The sequence below is a fragment of the Lutra lutra genome, chromosome 3 (assembly GCF_902655055.1).
Source record: "Lutra lutra chromosome 3, mLutLut1.2, whole genome shotgun sequence".
Lineage (NCBI taxonomy): Eukaryota > Metazoa > Chordata > Mammalia > Carnivora > Mustelidae > Lutra > Lutra lutra.
In genome coordinates this window covers 13,680,446-13,698,913 of record NC_062280.1, presented here as the reverse complement: position 1 = coordinate 13,698,913, position 18,468 = coordinate 13,680,446, and the positions used below count along the sequence as shown (strand labels likewise).

At 44.5% G+C, this 18,468-nt stretch overlaps 1 protein-coding gene across 1 annotated transcript in view; it reads left to right on the top strand.

The window, feature by feature from the left end:
* The first annotated feature begins 1,136 nt into the window (after window positions 1-1,136).
* The window catches only part of MPP4 (MAGUK p55 scaffold protein 4), a 40,738-nt gene continuing 23,406 nt past the window's right edge, over window positions 1,137-18,468 (top strand). Inside the window, exons 1-10 of the mRNA XM_047722005.1 lie at window positions 1,137-1,315; window positions 4,475-4,584; window positions 5,615-5,736; window positions 9,170-9,247; window positions 11,233-11,313; window positions 12,475-12,606; window positions 13,503-13,584; window positions 14,729-14,814; window positions 16,295-16,366; window positions 16,792-16,988. Of these exons, the coding sequence (XP_047577961.1) occupies window positions 1,137-1,315; window positions 4,475-4,584; window positions 5,615-5,736; window positions 9,170-9,247; window positions 11,233-11,313; window positions 12,475-12,606; window positions 13,503-13,584; window positions 14,729-14,814; window positions 16,295-16,366; window positions 16,792-16,988 (1,139 nt within the window). The remainder of the gene's footprint in view (window positions 1,316-4,474; window positions 4,585-5,614; window positions 5,737-9,169; window positions 9,248-11,232; window positions 11,314-12,474; window positions 12,607-13,502; window positions 13,585-14,728; window positions 14,815-16,294; window positions 16,367-16,791; window positions 16,989-18,468) is intronic.

Below are 18,468 nucleotides of genomic sequence, written 5' to 3'. Positions count from 1 at the left end.
TCTGTGCTTTTCAAAGAGCAGGTTTTGCTTTGGGAAACTGTTTCTTAAGGATGGAATAATGCATTGTCGTGCAGACTGAGTAAAACTGAGCGTTTACCCAGAGGAAGCTGGGCCATTTTTGTATGGGCATTAAGTTTTCAAGTGCTTTTCCAGGCTTTGTCTAGTAGGAAGCATTGTTTTGAAAAATGAACTCAATAGGGGTAAGGGGAATGGCATTTAATAGTAATCGCTGCATTTTAATAAGTTCATGGAAATACTGATTTTTAAAGTAATATTGAGGACAAATTCCTCATGAGTCCATAACACTAATGCAGCTTCTCAGTGAATAAGAACTGGTGACCCTTCCTCTCTTACTTAATTAGTCCAGTAGTTTTATGTCTACCTGCAGCCTCTATCGTGATTTCTCCTCATGACAGCAGAAATAGGTAAGTTCTAACTGACAACCTTGGTCCAGAAGTCAAGAAAAGGCAAGGAAGAGCGATTAGAGGCCTTTGCCAGGCATTTGTCAGGGCTAGTCCCAGAAACAAGAGGAAAACTTTTGATTTTGCTACTTGTTAACTGTACTGAATACCTCTTTGAATGTCCATTTCCATGTCTGAAAAATGAAAGTTTTTCGAAGTTTGATAGGGAAGGAGGTTGAAGTCAATATAACCAGGCTGAGGTAGAGAGGAAGGGCACAGGCCTCTGGTATCCCCAGCTCCCACCTGAGGTCTGACGTCCGAGCTGCTCTTGACCTCCATGGGGAAGTATCAGCTTCTGACTTTCATATTTCGGCCTCCCGTTTTTCCACCCCTTCTCAATGACTGGAAATACAGCTCAGACCCTGCTACACATGCTGAGGCTTCAGCAGTGAACTGGAGAGCATGGGGTCCGCCTTCCAGAACTTCTGCAGACATGACCCACACAGAAGCCAGGCCCCGAACGGGTTAATGCAGACGAGAATTGTGAAGCAGATTGTGAACCGAAGCATCGCAGTAGTTTTCAGAGATATCCGGAGAGCGGGAAAACCATTTTCCTAGTTTCCTTCTAAACTTCTTGTCTTGCCTTGGGCTAATACCAGGGGCTCAGTGGCTTAAACAACAGAGGTTTTCTTTTCCCCCCACAGTTCCGGAGGCTGGTACAATTAGGGTACGAGCATGGGCGGTTCTGGTGCCGTCCTTCTTCCTAGCTCGAAGAGACTCCTCCTCGCTCTGTCTTCATCTGGCAGAGACATTGATGGAGACAAGCTCTCTGATGTCTCTGCTTACAAGGGCATTAATGCCATCATGGGGACCCCCACCGTCGTGGCCTCATCTCCGCCTCCTATCTCCCAAAGGTTCCATCTCCAAATACTGGCACAGTGGGGTTAGGGCTCCAACATCTGAATTTGGGGGAACACCATTCAGTCCCCAGCAATTCGTCACAGGAACCTGACAGTGACCTCTGTTTTTAGAATTCCCCCTAAGTCATGGAGATGAAAATCGCTGTTAATGACTTCATGGGAAAGGAGGTTTTACTCAACATAAGCTTTTTAGCATGTATGAATTCATTTTCTGCAACCCTGGAGTCAGCATAGAGTTACTGGAAGCTATGTTAATACTTAAAATAATTCACTATAGAAATCACAGTCTATCTGTAAACCTCCCTCACAAATCAGGTCAAGTCTGGAATGCACAGTCGGGTGCCCCAGGCTGCTGCATGGACAGCCTGGGTCAGCACATGGGCATTCGGACATTAATATGGAAGAAATGTGGTCCACCTTACGATGCAGAGATAGCGGTAGGCTTGTGTAATCTGTACTTCCTCTCTAAGGATGTAACCTGTGAACCGCCCTTTGGGTAGCATTTCCAGCATTTGCCTGAATATGACAGCTTGGTGTCGGACCCGTCTGTCTGCTCTGACTTCTGTCTGGCAGATACTCCACCTCCCTTTTCTTTCCTTTTTTTCTTTTTTTTTTAAAGATTATATTCACTATTTGATAGAGATCACAAGTAGACAGAGAGGCAGGCAGAGAGAGAGAGAGAGAGGGAAGCAGACTCCCCGCCGAGCAGAGAGCCCGATGGGGGACTCGATCCCAGGACCCTGAGACCATAACCTTGAGCCGAAGGCAGCAGCTTAACCCACTGAGCCACCCAGGCGCCTTCCACCTTCCTTTTCAATGACCTACCCTCCCTCCATGTGCTCCCCTCTTAGGAGGGGAGGTAAGTCATACATGCAAATGTTGCGCTAAATGATTCGACAGAGTGCTCAAAAACTAGAACGCGGGAAAATGGCAGGGTTTAACCTAACTTGGTTGGGGCTGGGCAAGGCGGGTGGTGGTGGGCATGGGCAAAAGCATGTGATGTCAGGTTTTGGTAGAATCTAGCAAGGTAGACTACTTCAGTGTGACTGGGAGACAGTGTGTATGGGACAGTTTAAAATTCTATGACTGCTTTCCTTCTCACTGGGAATTTAGGGACAACATAATAATGATCTGTCTTCTTCTAGACAGCCCTCCTGCTTCAACTCCACAGCCTAAGTTCTAGACAGCGGTTCTCACCCATATCAGATGCAATACCCCAGGCTCTAAAAACTAATTTGCAATACTCCCTTTTTTTTTTTTTAAATCCCAATTTCTCCTTTATTATCCTACTTGGATAACAAATGCTGTTGTTGCCCTGCCCATAGACCTTTGGTCCTTACGGCTTTGGTGCCCTCCAGGCCAACCTCAAAGGGCCAGCGCCTACACTCACTATCTGAGAGTATGAATGTAGGAGGCTGGAAGGACTAGAAGTAACGTTCGCTGACAAAAGCCCTCACCCAGTGCCTGGCAACATTGATGTATAAATACGCCCCACTTTGGTCCCTTAGTCCCCCAAGGGATTAAGCTCCATAGTGCCCAGAGTAGTCACTTGCTTGATACACTTTTCACGAGCTTTTTCTCCTGGCCTTGTCTTAATATCCCACTCTGCTACTGGTGTTTCTTGGGATCACTCTCCAAACAAATCATCCCACTGGGATCCTTGCTCTGTGTCTAATTCTGGGGAAACCCAAAATAAGATGCTTGCTTACACACAACTTCAAAAAAGAAAAAAGAAAAACCATCTGTATGGTGCCCTAGTAATAAAAAGATGTTAAATAAACGTTGTCAATAAGACATTGTAAATTTCAACAGGTAAATGAACTACCACCACATCAAAAGATATAATGAAACAACCTGTTTGCACCTATAAAAAAAAAAATCCACCAGGGACACAGCTGCAGCCTTGAATGCAGACACAGATAACAGCCAGATAGTGGTATGTTATAGTGATGCCCTAAATGCTAAGTTTTTAGGATTCTAATGGGATAATTTGTTGGGAAAATGATCCCAGGAAACACCAGTAACAGAGTGGGATATTTATTAAGACAAGGCAGGGGGGAAAAGCCAATGAAAGGTGTATCAAGCAAAATAGCCTCACCATTATTGACATGATTTTTGGAGAGGGTGAACAACTTGATAAAGTCCAAGCAAAACAAGGTAAATTCATTTCTAAATTATGGTAGTAGCATTTCAGAAAATTCCATGTATGTTAAAAGTATGCAAAAATACTTTGTATTTTTAGGTAAAGAAAAGCTGGGTTCTAGGCACTGATAATTAATTTTAAGGGTTGTTTTTTTTTTTTTTTTCAGCAACGTGAAAGTCCAGTGAGGTGTTTTAAAGTTATACCAGGGCATAAGGTGATTTTTCATTATATAAGGCAACTTCTGTGAAATTTCCACAAAGAACAGAGAGCATGTTCCCTTTGCCCTCATTTTCTTAATCCTCCTTTTGCTGGCTGAAAAGTAGAGGTGATGGCTGGAGCTCCAACCACCATTTTGGAACAGGAAGATGGGAACCACCACACACCCTAGGAAGGTAGAGCAAGGAACTGGAGGGAGCCCATTCTCTGAGCACTTCATGGAGCAAGGTTGCCCTACCTGTCCTGAACTGCCTCTGCCTCTACCTCTACACTTTTATATAAGCAGGATATAAACTTCTACCCTGTTTAGCCACTACTATTTTGGGTTTCTCTTTCTTGAAACCAATCCTTCCTAAAGCCCAGTAGAAAATAACCTCTAAGAGTATGCCTCAGACGTAACCACGCCTCTTGCCATTGTGATCAGTGCCAAGAAGAGCTGTAGGTGCAGTGAGAGGGAACAGGGTCCCTGAGTGGAGTCCCGCCAGGGAAGGCTCTTCTGAGCTCTGACGGGTGGTAAAATTAACTAGGTGAGAAATAAACAAGTATTTGTTTGTTACTTGTTAAAAAAAAAAAAAAAGGAGGAGTATTCCATGAAATAGTAATGCTCACTCCTAGGGTTGGTTAATTTAGAGAGTAAGCGCCAAGGGCAAGTGTTTTGTTGGACACGGGTCCCCGGATGTAGCATAGGGCTCCACTTGCTCAGTAAATGTTGTTGAAAATATATTCCAGCACGTGAGAGCTGCAGGGCCAGCGTGACCGAGTGAGCTGTGTCCTGTTTACGGGTCTGCTCCCAGTGCTGAGTTCCGCCCCAAAGCTTGGGCAGGAAGGATACAGTCAGACAGAGGAGCACATCCACTGGACAAGAAGAACATGAAACCATCCACGGCAACCCATCCGGAGAATGGTATGTGTTGCCCGGACTCCTTCCTGGACCAGAAAGACCTTCTAATGTCACTCTAGATGCGAGATCGAATTTAGGGACAGGGCTCCTAGATAGATTTATTGTGATTCTTATAAGGAACTTGTTGGACACTACCTGTATTAGTGATGAATGTAAGTAATTCCAAGGCACGAAGGAAGGTGATAGGCACAGTGGATTCAGAACCTCCTTTTTTCTCTTTTCCTTAATGTTTTATTTAAATTTGGAACTTCACATTAAAAATATCACTACAAAAATAGAATGCCTATGAAAACATGTAAAAAAAAAACAGCATTCGCTGAAATCTGTTCAGTTCCTTTAATCAGTGGAATCCTGAGATTTGTATTAAACACTTATTGGCAGTTAGAGTACTTCTTTTTTTAAGATTTATCTATTATTTATTTGAGAAAGAGAGGGCACAAGCAGGGGGAGGGGCAGAGGGAGAAGGAGAGAGCATCTCAAGCAGATTCCCTGCTGAGGGCAGAGTGAGACTGGACGTTCAGTCCCATGACCCTGAGATCATGACCTGAGCCAAAACCATGAGTCTAACATTTAACCAACTGAGCCACCCAGACGCTCCAATAGTCAGAGTTTTTCAACAACACTTTCAATAAGAACTTTCAGAAAAGGCGAAAACAAATGACTGTTTGCCTTAGAGAAGGGGGATCCAGAAAACAACTAGATAATTTTGGAATAAACCAAAGGCTGGTAAGGTGGGGGAAAGGAAAGAATATTGCTCTCATAAAATCTTACATCTGTAAATGATCTATTATTTCATCTAATGTTAGCAACAACCCTATGGGAAAGCTAGCAGATTATTTTGCCCCAAGGACACTGGGCTTCAGGTCGATGGATGACTTTCTGAAGTTCCTACAGTGATAGAACCAGAGCCCTTGGCCTTAAACCCAGTGTCACGTCCTCTCATTCGTCCCCGCTGTCGGAGTTCTCTTTCACACTTACACCTGCCTTTCTTCACCGCCGCTCGCCGCCCACCTCTGCCCTCTCCCTTTCCCAGGTCTCTCCCAGATCCTGAGGCTTGTGCTGCGAGAGCTGAATCTGTTCTACAGCCGAGACGTGAATGGAGTGTGTCTCCTGTACGATCTTCTCCACTCCCCATGGCTGCAGGCTCTGCTGAAGGTGAGCGCCCCATTACCTGGAGGCCTTTGCTGCTGTGGGAGCTGGAAACTACTCACCCATCGGGGCCACTCTCTGGTCAATGGGCAGGGAATTTGAGCTTAGTACATTTCTCAGAAGGCAGTTCTTTGTGTGTTCTGAGAACTTCCAACATGGGGATGGGGCCCCCCCCAGCAACAGTTTCCAGGTGCTAGTGGATGTCTGTAATTGATCTCAGTTCTGCCGCTCTCTCTCGGGAGATGGCATCAGATCCCATAGGGAAAGGGTTACGTCTCCTGGGACTGCTGCCGTTCCCCCCATGTCAGATGCCAGTCACAAGCCCAGGCTGTTACCTGTACTTCTGACCAATGGTCTATAAATCAGAGATTCCCATGACCTTCTCCTTGGATGTGATTAATTTGCTATAGCCCACAGAACTCAGAGAAATATTTTACTTGCTACATTACCAGTTTATTATAGAAGGATATAACTCAGAACAGCCAGATGGAAGAAATAGATAGGATAAGGCATGTGGGAAGGGGTGTGGAACTTCCATGCCCGCCTCCACTCTCCCCTAGATCTCCACAAGGTCACCAAACCAGAAATTCTAACAAACCCAGTCCTTTGGGGCTTTTCTGGAGGCTTCATTACATAGGGGTCGTTGATTAAGTCATTAGTCACTGGGGATGGATTCAACCTTCAGCCCCTCTGGTTCCCCAGAGGAGGAGGTGGAGGTGGGGGTAGGGGAAGGGACTGAAAATCTGAAGTCTAATTACATGGTTGGTTCTCCTGGCAACCTACCCTTAACCTTAGGTGCATTCCAGAAGTCACCCCATTAACATAAAAAAAGGCATCTTTGTCAATTTCCTCACTTCGGGAATTCCAAGGGTTTTAAGAGCTCTGAGCCAGCATTAGGACCAAATACATAATTCTTATTATAAATCACAATATTATAGCAATCCTCAGAGAAGAGCTACACAAACCTCTTAGCTTACGAAGGGTTAATTTAAGTGGGCAGTTCCTCTTTCCTCCCCCAGTTTCTTTGCTTCTCGAGGACCCTGGGATCACAAAGTGGCCACCACAAATTGCCATCGACAGGACCCTTAGCATCGGTCTACAACCCTTTCTCCTTGAGGCTAAAACTCAGGACAAATAAAAATGCTTTTAAGAAACTGTTCCTCTTTGGGGTGCCTGGGTGGCTCAGTCGGTTGAGCATCTGACTCTTGGTTTCGGCTCAGGTCATGATCTCATGGGTGGTGGGATGGAGCCCGGCCTTGGGCTCCCTGTTCAGCGGGGAGTCTGCTTGGAGATTCTCACTCTCTGCCCCTCCCCCCCCAAATAAATAAATAACTCTTAAAAAAGTATTCCTCTTTGTTTCTTGAAATCAGGAAATGAGAGATCTACAGTTCTGTTTACGTATCTTAATTTTTTTTTTAATCCTGAACATTTCTTTTTTAAAAAATTTGTGGCTAAAATTTTATGCACTCTACAATAGCATCTACTATGTGATTATAATTTTGTTCAAATGGTATTTTTAAGAAAGATTCTTTTAAAGTTATTTTTTGGGGATGTGGGTGTTTCCTTCAGCTAAGTGTGAAATGTGGTCAGTCTTTTGATGCATGTTAATACATTCTTCAAAATAAGAGAAAGTGGCAACATCTGTAGCGTGAACTAAGAGGTGCTCTCACGGCGCTTGTTTTAAAGCTCTTGATTTCTTTGTCTGTTCCTCTCCTGCTGGGCGCTTAGGCTGGTTCCGCGTCATGACTGCTGTGAACAGAGCCGTGGTGAACATGGGGGTGCAGATATCTCTTTGAGTTCGTAATTTCGTTTCCTTTGAATACACACCCGGAGGTAAAATACACAATGGAATGGTACTCAGCCATAAAAAAGAAAGAAATCTTCCCTTTTGTGACAATATGGATGGATATCTCGCTGAGTGAAATAAGTCAAAGAAAAACAAGTATCGTATATTTTCACTTGTGTGTGAAGTTTAAAAAAAGTAGAGCTCATAGGGACTGAGACTAGGGGCTGGGGCTGGGGGAAACGGGGAGATGTTGGTCAAAGGGTCCAAGTACCAGTTATGAGAATAATGACTTCCAGGGATGTAATGTAGGCCATGATGACTATGGTTAGTAACACTGTATTATGTACTTGAAAGTGGCGAAGAGGGTAGATCTCCAACAGTCTGTCTCACACACACAGTTGTCATTATGAGAGGGGATGGAGATGTTAACTTACTGGGGAACTCCTTTTGTGTACATACAGATATCAACCCAACATATGGTGCACCTTAAACTCACACGGTGTTATCTGTCAATGACATCTCAAGAAAGCTGGGGAGAAAAAGACCCTCCTGATTCCTCTCAGGCATGTTTTTTCCTCCTGGGAGTAGCTCACACAGGAGTTCTCCTGTCACTACAGGGATTCCCTCGCTCACCTGTGCAGGCTGTGTGTCCCCTGCAGGCCCTGCGTCAGGGCACCAGCCTTCTCACTTCCAGGCTGATCTGAGCAAGGGCTTGGAGGGAGCCCAAGGAAGCACCGTCAGCCCAGATCCAGATGGAGGAAGGCTGGGCCCACCTGGCCTCTTGGGCCTCATCTCTCCATCTGTGAGAGAAAGTAGATTCCTAACAGAGGAAGGATGGGACCACAGAGCGAGGCATGGCTGAGTGTCCTCAAGCCAACTCCAGATCCCAGTATGGGGAAAAAAATCCCTCAGGTCAGCAGAGATGAAGTTGAAAAAAAATTTTTTTTAAGATTTTACTTATTGATTTGACAGAGAGAGAGGTGGGGAGCCCAAGCAGGAGGAGTGGCGGGCAGCGGGAGAGGGAGAAGCAGACTCCCCACTGAGCAGAGAGCCCGATGCAGGGCTCGATCCCAGGACCCTGAGGTCATGATCTGAGCCAAAGGCAGCCGCTAACTGACTGAGCCATCCAGACGCCCTGAAGCTGAAATTTTTGTGACTGAAACTTTGCTGGATGATTAAGGGAGGAAAAGGAAGCAAACAGCTACGAGCCGAGTGCCATCAGTGCTTGCAGCGTGCCCGGCCTCTTGTTCAGATCCTCCGCGGAACCCCGAGCCACACAGCGCATGCCGTGGCCTTTGCCCAGCACAGAGGTTCCTACAGGTCTCTGGTTCCAAATCCCTATTGGCCTCCACCCTGGAAACCCCACTTGTTAATTTAACAAGAGTAAATGTCTGCATTTCTTTTCATCAATGACTCTGGCTGGGGAAGATCAGATTCCAGCGGCCACCAATAACCAAGCCCCTGGAGGGTGGGAGCCACCTGACTTGGCCCATTTCTGATGGACAGTGACAGACACCTTAGGAAAGCCCAGCACACCAGCCTCTCGACTGCTGGTGCCGTGGCCGGCCTGGCTCTCCGCTTGCAGATCTTTTGACCCCCGACGTTAGTGGTCCGTTATCAACATGTCATTCTCCCGGCGCTGCCTCTCTGCAGGTTTATGATTGTCTCCTGGAATTTAAAGAAAAGAAACTTGTTCCTGCCACAACTCATGCACAGACATTATCCTGTGAGGTAAGGTGGTTTTTAATCCACAGAATAGCGGGGCTTTAATGAATTAAAGGATCTAATGGCAAAGTTGGATTGAGGATGATGCATCTCACAGGTGTTTCTAATTGAGCTTCAATAGAAGGAAGAAAATTGGTCAGTCCTTCAAATTCAAACACAAAAAATAACATTTTTAGCATGTACCCATTTCTCTCTTTTTTTCTCTAAACCTTGGACTCTGTTTATCCTATGTAATCCGAGGGTAAATATTGTTAGAGTATATGTAGATCTCTCTACAATGTAGATCTCTCAGTGGGCACTTTGCCTAAACTCCAGACTCTCATATCCAACGGTCTCCTCTCCAACATACGTAGATGCATGCTTGATGGACCCTGGAAACTCAACGTGTCCCATGAGCTCCTGATCTTCCCCACACCCAAGACCACTCCCCTGCCAAGCTTTTCCATCTCAGTAATGATGTCTTTGTTCAAAATATATCCAGAATCTTATCACTTCCACGCTGCCACCAATAGAAACCTTCATCATCTCATATACCAACAATTGCAAAATAGCCTCCTACCTGGTCTGCTTCTGCACCTGCCCTTCTATAGTCTATTTCAGCATAGCAACTGAACTGATCTTGTAGGGTGTGTCAAATCATGTCACTTCTCTGCTTCAAACCCTCCCAATGACTTCCCATTTCAGGGTACACATCATAGTTCATAGATAGCCAAACATAACGTAATCCCTCTTTGACTTAACACTCAGTGCTCTAGCCCTTGTTCATTCTACTCTAGTCAGATTAACCCTTTGTGGTTGTGTGAACCAGACAGACTTCTGCCACAGGCCCTTTGGACTTGCTATTCCATGTCAATAATGCTCTTGCCCATATAGCCACATGATTTGCTTCCTTATTTCCTGGTCTCCACCCAAAGGTCACCTTCTCACTATGGCTTTCTCGGGTCACCAATCTAAAATTGCAACCCCTCAGAGCACTCCCTGTCCACCTTCCTGTTTTATTTATCTTCATAATTCTCATCAAGTAAAAATGGAGATTTTTTTTTTGAGAATGGGGATTTTTGTCTGCCACTGTATTTGTATCACTGAAAACAGTGCCTAGCACATTGTAGATACTCAATAGATACTTGTTGATGGATGAATAAGTGTAATCCCTTTTATTATTACTTTTTACACAAACCATATTAAAAGAAATAGAAAAAAAAAGAAGCACTGTACCCTCAGTTCCAGTAATCAACGATTCAAATTCTTCTCAGTTGTCCCCAGGAAAATACACACATGATATTTTATTCACATGTAATCCTAGGGAATGGAGATAAAGCTTAGTAAACTACTGTTTTCATTTGACTGTATATAATAAGGCTCAACTGCTGGGGTTTCCTGGGGTTCAGTAAAGTCTTGAAAGGTTTTATGTCCTCCCGGAAAGCAGGTCTACACCCAAACAGGAAAGAGATCAGAATTAGAATGTTTAACACTTTTTTACTGCAACAAATATTAGAATTGGTAATCGAATAATAAGTCCTAAAAAACAAATTATTATTCCCATTTTCTACATGACAAATGGAACATCCCATGGGATTAAGCTCCCTGAGTTCTTCAGGCATTTAAGCCTGTGCCTGGAGAACTCAGACAACTTAGCCTGACGGTAAAGATTCATATTAACAAGCTGTTGTCTTAGCGCCACTGGAGGGGAATTGCCTTGATACATATTACAAAATTGTATTTGTTCCTCCTTGAAGCCTCTGGCATGCCAGGATGGAGGCATTGAGGTTTAGACCATCCCCAAATCTTGCATTCTACCTGCTGTAGCTAAGTTGAATGAATGAGGGAAGATCCTAGGCCCTGACTTTAAAGATAAAAAGGAAGATTTCAGTAACAGCTTTTCTTAGGTCAATAACATGCTGGTCAATGTATCTGTCATCCAGCTTGGGTGGTGTTAACTAGGTGATGAAGATTTTTAAAAATTTTACAGTGTATGCTTTTCCACCAATCAGGTAGTGGGGATATTACGTGAAACTCCTAAATCCCCTGAGATCCAAGAGCTGAAACAAATCCTCCAGGATCCACACTTTAAGGCAAGTGCTTGCTAAAATAGACAAGATATGCCCATCTGGCACGTGGGCAAAGTTGGCAAGAAGAAATAAGGGTGATAGGAAATGTACTTTCTGAATAGATGCTCTATTACTGTACGTGGGTGACCAACAGATTGTTCTTAAAGATGTGGGACTCAGATGTGACTGGTTCTGTGTTAGCCATGGAGCCAAGCCTGTCATATTTATGAAACGTCCAGAACTTTCCATGATGTCTTGTTCCCACCCTGAAAAGCCATTGCCCCTCCAAAATTCTGGGGGACAATCAGGGTAGTATACTTCCTTTCCAACTTGGAAATATTTTAAGTTTTGGACGAAGAGTGTGAAGATGTTCTGAAAATATAGTGTAAGGGTGATCAACTCAATCAGAGAGTATATATGAAGGACATTTGATTAAAGAACGTTTGATTGTAGAACAGAAGCCTGTCTCATAGTACTCATAGAGTTTGAGTCCAGTTTATCAACAAATGAGAACTTTAAGAGACTCTCTGCATTTGGAGCAATGGAATTTATGAGTCAAATTTTCAGTTCACAAGATAACCCTAGACAGTTTTCTCTGAGTTCCAGTGAAGTTCTGTCCATCAGTCTCATGTTGGGCTATGGAATGACTACTTCCCTACCCAATGAACTGAACATTTAACATAATGGGCCATTAGAAGGAACTCTTTGATCACACCCTAAATCAGGAAACTACTTTTTCTTACTCTGTTCCTCATAGATCCTTGGGAGTCACTGACAAATGAAACCAGCAAGATGTTTTGATTGCTGTCTCCCATTCTGCATTAATTAGGGAAAACCTTACAAAAGTTACTCTGTAGTTCAAGCTTATGGGAGCACCATGGATTACTTGGGTTTGCAGGAAATGAGAAAGTGACAAAGTACATTTTAGGAGAAATGCAAGAATATCTTATGTATCACTTAACCTCTCTGTGCCTCATCTCTTTATGAAGGAGGACAATAAATAAACCCACCTCACGGCATGATTGTGAAGATTGAGTTAATCCACAGAAAAGGCTATGCCCAGCATGCATGTGTTGGTTGTTGTGGTGATGGTGGCGGTGTGTCTTACAGAGTGTTGGCTCACCTTCTTCTAGAAGGGTGTGTCCTCTGTGTCACCTTTGTTCACCTTGCCTTCTCTGTTCCTAGGCCTTGCTCAGTGCCCATGACACCGTGGCTCAGAAAAATTTTGAACCTCTTCTTCCCCCATTGCCAGACAATATCCCTGAGAGTGAGGAGGCAATGAGGATTGTTTGCATAGTGAAAAACCAGCAGCCCCTGGTAAGGAAATCACTTCATCTTCTCAGAATGATATTGGGGCTCATGGTGAACCAAGGGTTAATTATGAGCTAAGGGTTAATTGTGAACTACATTATCTCCTGTAATCATTTAATATAATGTTAAATATTCTTGTTTGTAGTCACAGGTATAGTTTGAGGTATTCAGATAATGTGGGGATCCGTGATAATGGCTAGAGCATGATGTCCTAATGATTTTTGCCTGTGGTTTCAAACACATTATATGTTACAATGTTTTCACAAGGAAAGACTTCTGCTTTGTGTTTTTCTTTGTTGAAAAATCTGTGAGAAATAAGACTTATTTTATTTTATTTATTTATTGGGAGAGAAAGAGAGAGAGAGGGTGAGAGCACAAGCCAGGGGAGGGTCGGCAGGAGAGGGAGAGAGAATCCTAAGCAGACTCCACACTCAGCACGGAGCCCCTTGCAGAGCCCAAATGTGGGGCTCGATCTCACAACATTGAGATCATGACCTGAGCTGAAATCAAGAGTCAGACGCTTAACCGACTGAGCCACCCAGGTGCCCCATATTTTATTTTATTATTTAGCCCTCTGGTGTACATAAATTTCACTAAATTCCAGTGTATTTACCTAAGTATTTTCTCTTTATTAATTGGAAGCTAAGTGAGACATTAATTTTTCTAAGAACAGTCTCTTTGATTAGGCTGTAATGGTAAAAGCTTTCTTTATCCTTGGAAGGATCTAAATATTCTTTTGTATCTATGTGGTGGGATAGAGGCTTTGTTTGGCCAAGGCTGAGTGAATGGCTCTGGCTGGTATACATACCCTCTTCTGACCAAACCAGAGCTATATTGAAGGAAGCCGCCTGAAGAGTGGTCATGTTAGGTAAAAGGGGGATTCCACTGCACTCTCTCCCCAGGGAGCTACCATCAAGCGCCATGAGATGACAGGGGACATCCTGGTGGCCAGAGTTATCCACGGCGGGCTGGCTGAGAGGAGTGGTAAGCTGGAGAAGCAGGGCACATGCGTACCCAGAGAAATAGGAAACTCTCAGTTGTTTAGTCTTTCCAGGGCAACCCTTCTTTCTTAACCATGGTCAAGGCTTCTATGCATGGCATTGCTCAGTTACTAAGAAGGAGGGAATAAATATTCCAGAGAATCCTGTTCCCCTCCTTCACTGAGGCCACATTTTCATGTCCACTCAGTTTACATTCTTGTGGTGACCCAACAAGCTAATATTAGCCATTCTGTAGAAAAGGAAACTGAGGCTCAAAAAGATTAAGTAAGTAACATGCTCGAGGTTGCACAATTCTAGTCAGGATGCAAGTTCAGGTTTGCCTGCTCCATATTCCCACCTCCTGCTCTTCCCCTGGTCCTTCTGCCTTCAACAGGCATAGCTCTGCCCCACCTTGCAGTGCCCATTGCTTGCTCTTTCTACCTGTCAACCGAATCTCTTCCTTTCATTGCTATGTTTCTGTGCCGGCTGTCCTGCATCCTCACTGCCCAGGGCCCTGCAGACCTGGCCCTGGCTTCATACCCCACCATTCTTAGAGCAGTGACCACAAGGATTCCTAGTTGCTAAGTCCCCCAGCCCTTCCTTTGGCCTCAGTTTTATTTTTACTTCTCTAGCACATTTGACATTGACCATAACTGTCTTGACATTTTCATTGTCATGGATTTTTGTTCCATGATGTCATCCTGAATCTCATCTCCTCCCTCTGACAACTGTCCTGCTTCCTTCCTATTTCTCAAAGCTTGATCCTACTGACCATGTTCCTCCACATTTCCTCTTAGAAGAATGCCCCACCCCTTTCCTCATCATTGATCATTTATTTACTCTTGACGCTGACATCTTTACTTTTAGTGTTATCCTTGTTTTGCAACATCAGTTTAGCAACAATGAAAATATCACCATCACTTAGTACCCAGTGAAGAGGTGTTAAAAATACAGTTTTCTGTGCTTTTGTGGAAGCGTACACTAGAATAACCAGTCTGTTGATTAGGATTAGTTCAGAGTAAATTTTTAAATGTTAGAGCATGCTTGAGTTAGTGAGTGTGCTAAAAATCTTTGGTGTAGCTACCTCTATTTTTTTTTTTTAACCAGTTCCCTGTACCCTTCTTTGTTTTGTGTTCCTGTTTGCCTAGGGTTGTTATATGCCGGAGACAAACTGGTGGAAGTGAATGGAGTTCCCGTTGAGGGACTGGACCCTGAGCAAGTGATCCATATTCTGGTAACAGTCTCCTGTTTGCCTTTTCAACGACTCAGTGCAAAGCTGTGGCTGTCCTGAGCCTGTCTGGCCCATGGTGCAGACATCGTAATGTCAGGGCGCTTTGGTCTCTGAGGGCAGCTTCCTTCCTCCAGACCCCCAGACTTTTCTGCTTCTGTGCAGCTCAACCCCCAAACCCACACCCCAATCTGGTTTCTGCCGGGAGACTTCTCTTGCCAACCTGCTCTTCCGGCCTCGGGAAGGCTGCCAGTTTCCCCAGCCCACGTCCCTTGTTGTTTGGGTTGCTTCTTGGGAAACTGAGCCTGGGGTGGGCAGACTGAGACTTTGGAGGGGAGTCTGAACCTGAATAAGCTACCCTTACTCCACTAACATTTTTATACAGCTGGAATCTATTTAACATCTCCCTTGAGGTAGCTTCGGGGTGGGAGAGATGTCTTGGGAGGCTGGCCTGTGGGGAGGGGGATTTCCTTGCTGCCCTGCCACTGTCCTTGGTGGTTGAGACCGGGGAATTATGACCAGATGATGGTTTCTTCTGGAAGAAACTTTTCAAACCTTTGTCTGAATCACAGTCCTAGTGGTATGTCCCTGCCATCAACCCCATTCATACCCCAATCATGGGGCTGATATGGATGACTAGCCATCATATAGACTAGTGGTTCCCAACTGGGTTTTGGGGGAACTCTAAATTTTCATAGATGTGCCTCAGGGACTGAGATGAGACATGGTGGCATAAGGAGTATACCAGGCACTGAAATATTTCACAAATAACCATTGCTGCAAGGTGTTGGATAGCACGAAGCCACCTTGAATGGAGCTCGACAAGCTGTCCATCACAGATGCATGTGGCTCCACTCGTGCCACTTTGGTGGCAGCTGCACAGCCAAGATGGCAGAGCTGTGAAATCTCTGAGTAAGGACAAGGTTTGGTTCCTCTCTGGACTCACAGTGCCTGTGGCAGGAGCATCTTACCTTTCCCATCAGGCTGAGAGGTTCCCTGTCTCCTCAAAATGTGTGAGGGCTCCCCATTCCCACCATTAACTTGGAGCTGTCAGTCTCCCCAGAAGACTATGGAGCCCCCTCTCCCCCATCAGAGTGGGCTGCCTAGTGTGGGAATAGGGGCTCAGGAAGTAATTACTGATGGACTTTTGAGGAAGGGATGTCCGACTGAGACCTCATCTCCTTCCCCAGCATCTGCGGGAAGAAGACCTTGTTGAATAAGGTTGCAAGATGGAGTGTTCCTGGGAGAGGCCGGGCCTCAGGGTAGGGCTCAGCAGGCCAGAGACTCCAGAGCCCCACAGCCAGGCAGAAGCTGGGCTGTATTTCTTCCTGATTTCCACTTCTGCATGGTGATATTTAGCTGTTGAACCCTTGTAAAATCTCCATGGGGGGATGTCATCCTTAAAGTGTTGTAACTCCCTGTGTGGAACCCCAGTAACCCAGTGGACCCTGTGACTTGTTATCCCCTCCCCTTTGACGTTTTCTAGGCCATGTCTCGCGGCACAATAATGTTCAAGGTGGTTCCAGTTTCTGCCCCTCCTGTTAATAGCCAGAAGACGGTAAGAATGTACTGTGCCTTCCTAATCACACACAGTAAATTCTCAAATACCAGTGACAGTGACTTAATATTTTGTATCATAGCACCCTTCTTTATAATGTGTTGCCCATTTTTCAATACTGATGACATGAGAGGCAAATGAGTAAACGAATGCGCTAAAAGGAGATGGGGTACAAGAAGTTTTAAAAAATAACATCAAGAATGGGAAACACTGGAACAAAAACTTCCTAGCACTAAAAGATTGTGTTACCAAAGTCACCTTTTTCCATGGATCTTAGACTCAGTTAAAGAGGCAAGTTCTCCCTTTTGGAGAGTATGGGGAGACAAGACAGCAACAGTAGGTAGAGGAGTGGGGAAATGGTTTTAAGTCTTGACAACCCATGGCCAAGGGTTCTTTTGATGGGGACATTTTGCACCTGCTGTCAGGTGTATGTTCGCGCCATGACGGAGTACTGGCCCCAGGAGGATCCCGCCATCCCCTGCATGGACGCAGGGTTGCCTTTCCAGAAGGGGGACATCCTTCAGATTGTGGACCAGAACGATGCCCTTTGGTGGCAGGCCCGGAAAATCTCAGACCTTGGTACCTGTGCTGGCCTAATACCTTCTAACCACCTTCTGAAGAGGTAAGAAAATTCTCACTCCTGGACTTAGGACTGAGCCTTCAGGAAATAAAATGTTTTCTCAGGCTTCTGTTACTGCAGTTAAGATGGGGTAAAGGGAGACAAGTGGATGGATAAACATATACACTGGCCCCTTAATCCGAAAGTCAACTTATCCACATACCTTAAGCATCTTAAATACCAAGGAGATCGGCTAGAAAAGAGAGAAAAGCACTTGTGAAACTCAAACTTAAGAAGATAATTCTAACTCCCTCTATTAATCATTCGATGCTGAGTTGAATCCTTGGCTATTGAATCTGAACCCATGACCCTCACTTTTGTGTTCTTGAGGTCCCAGGGAATGAGTAAAGGTAGAAGATAGGAAAAGATCCAAGGCTCAGCCAATGTTAAGAAATCAAAGAAGGAAAGGAGCCAACAATAGAGATTAAGAAGGAGTGACCAATGAGGCAGGGTGAAAATCAACCACGTCAGCTGCTGTAGAGAGGACTGAGAAGTCACCATTGGATCTGACAATATGGCAGTCACAGGGGATCTTGATAAAAGCAATTTCAATGGAGGGATGGTACCAAAGTCCTAGCAGAGTGGGATTTGAAGAAATTAATGGCATGAGACCTTTTACTACAAAGCAGAGCAGAGCGATGGAGAAATAGCTGGGAAAGTGGAATGGTAGGGGAGAACTTTTTTGATGAGGTTCATAATGCTGGTGGGAACAGTCCAGTGACAGAGAAAACTTTTATGATAGAGCAAAAAGAGAAAAGAATTGCCATTGTCAATGTCTTTGAGCAGACTGAGGAGAGATAATCTCATACAGTTGACAGTTGAACAACGCAGGGATTAGAGGTGTTGGCCCCTTATGCAGTCAGAAACCTGTATATGACTTCTGACCCCCCCAAACCTAACTACCGAGAGCCTACAACTGATCAGTAATGTAAACAGTGGATTCACACATATTTTGTGTGTGAAATGTATTATATATTGTATTCTTAGAATGAACTAATCTAGAGAAAAGAAAATATCCATAAGAAAATCATAAGGAAGAGAAAATACATTTGCAATACTGTACTATATTTATTGAAAAAAAAATCTATGTATAAGTGGGCCTGTTTAAAGTTCAATGATGTGCAAGCAGAGGGGTTGACCTTATACAGGATCATAAACAGTAACAGTAACAGCAGAGAATCCTGAGTGTGTGGACATGGATATTGTGGGAGCTTGTGGAAGTTCTCTATTAACCACTGTGATTTCCTCAGTGAAATAAGAAGTGATGTCATAAGCTGAGAATAAGGATGGGTAAGGAGGTGCTGGGAAGAAGAGAGTAGAAAGTTCGACATTTTCTATGAGAACCTGCCAGCAGATGCATTAGGTAAATATGGTACAGTCAGCATGATTGGCCCACGCAAGGTTAAATGTCATGCATTTGAAATGATTCCGGTTTGCTTCCTGGAAGGCAGGTCCGGATGAGGCAGAATTGGATTTAACAGTA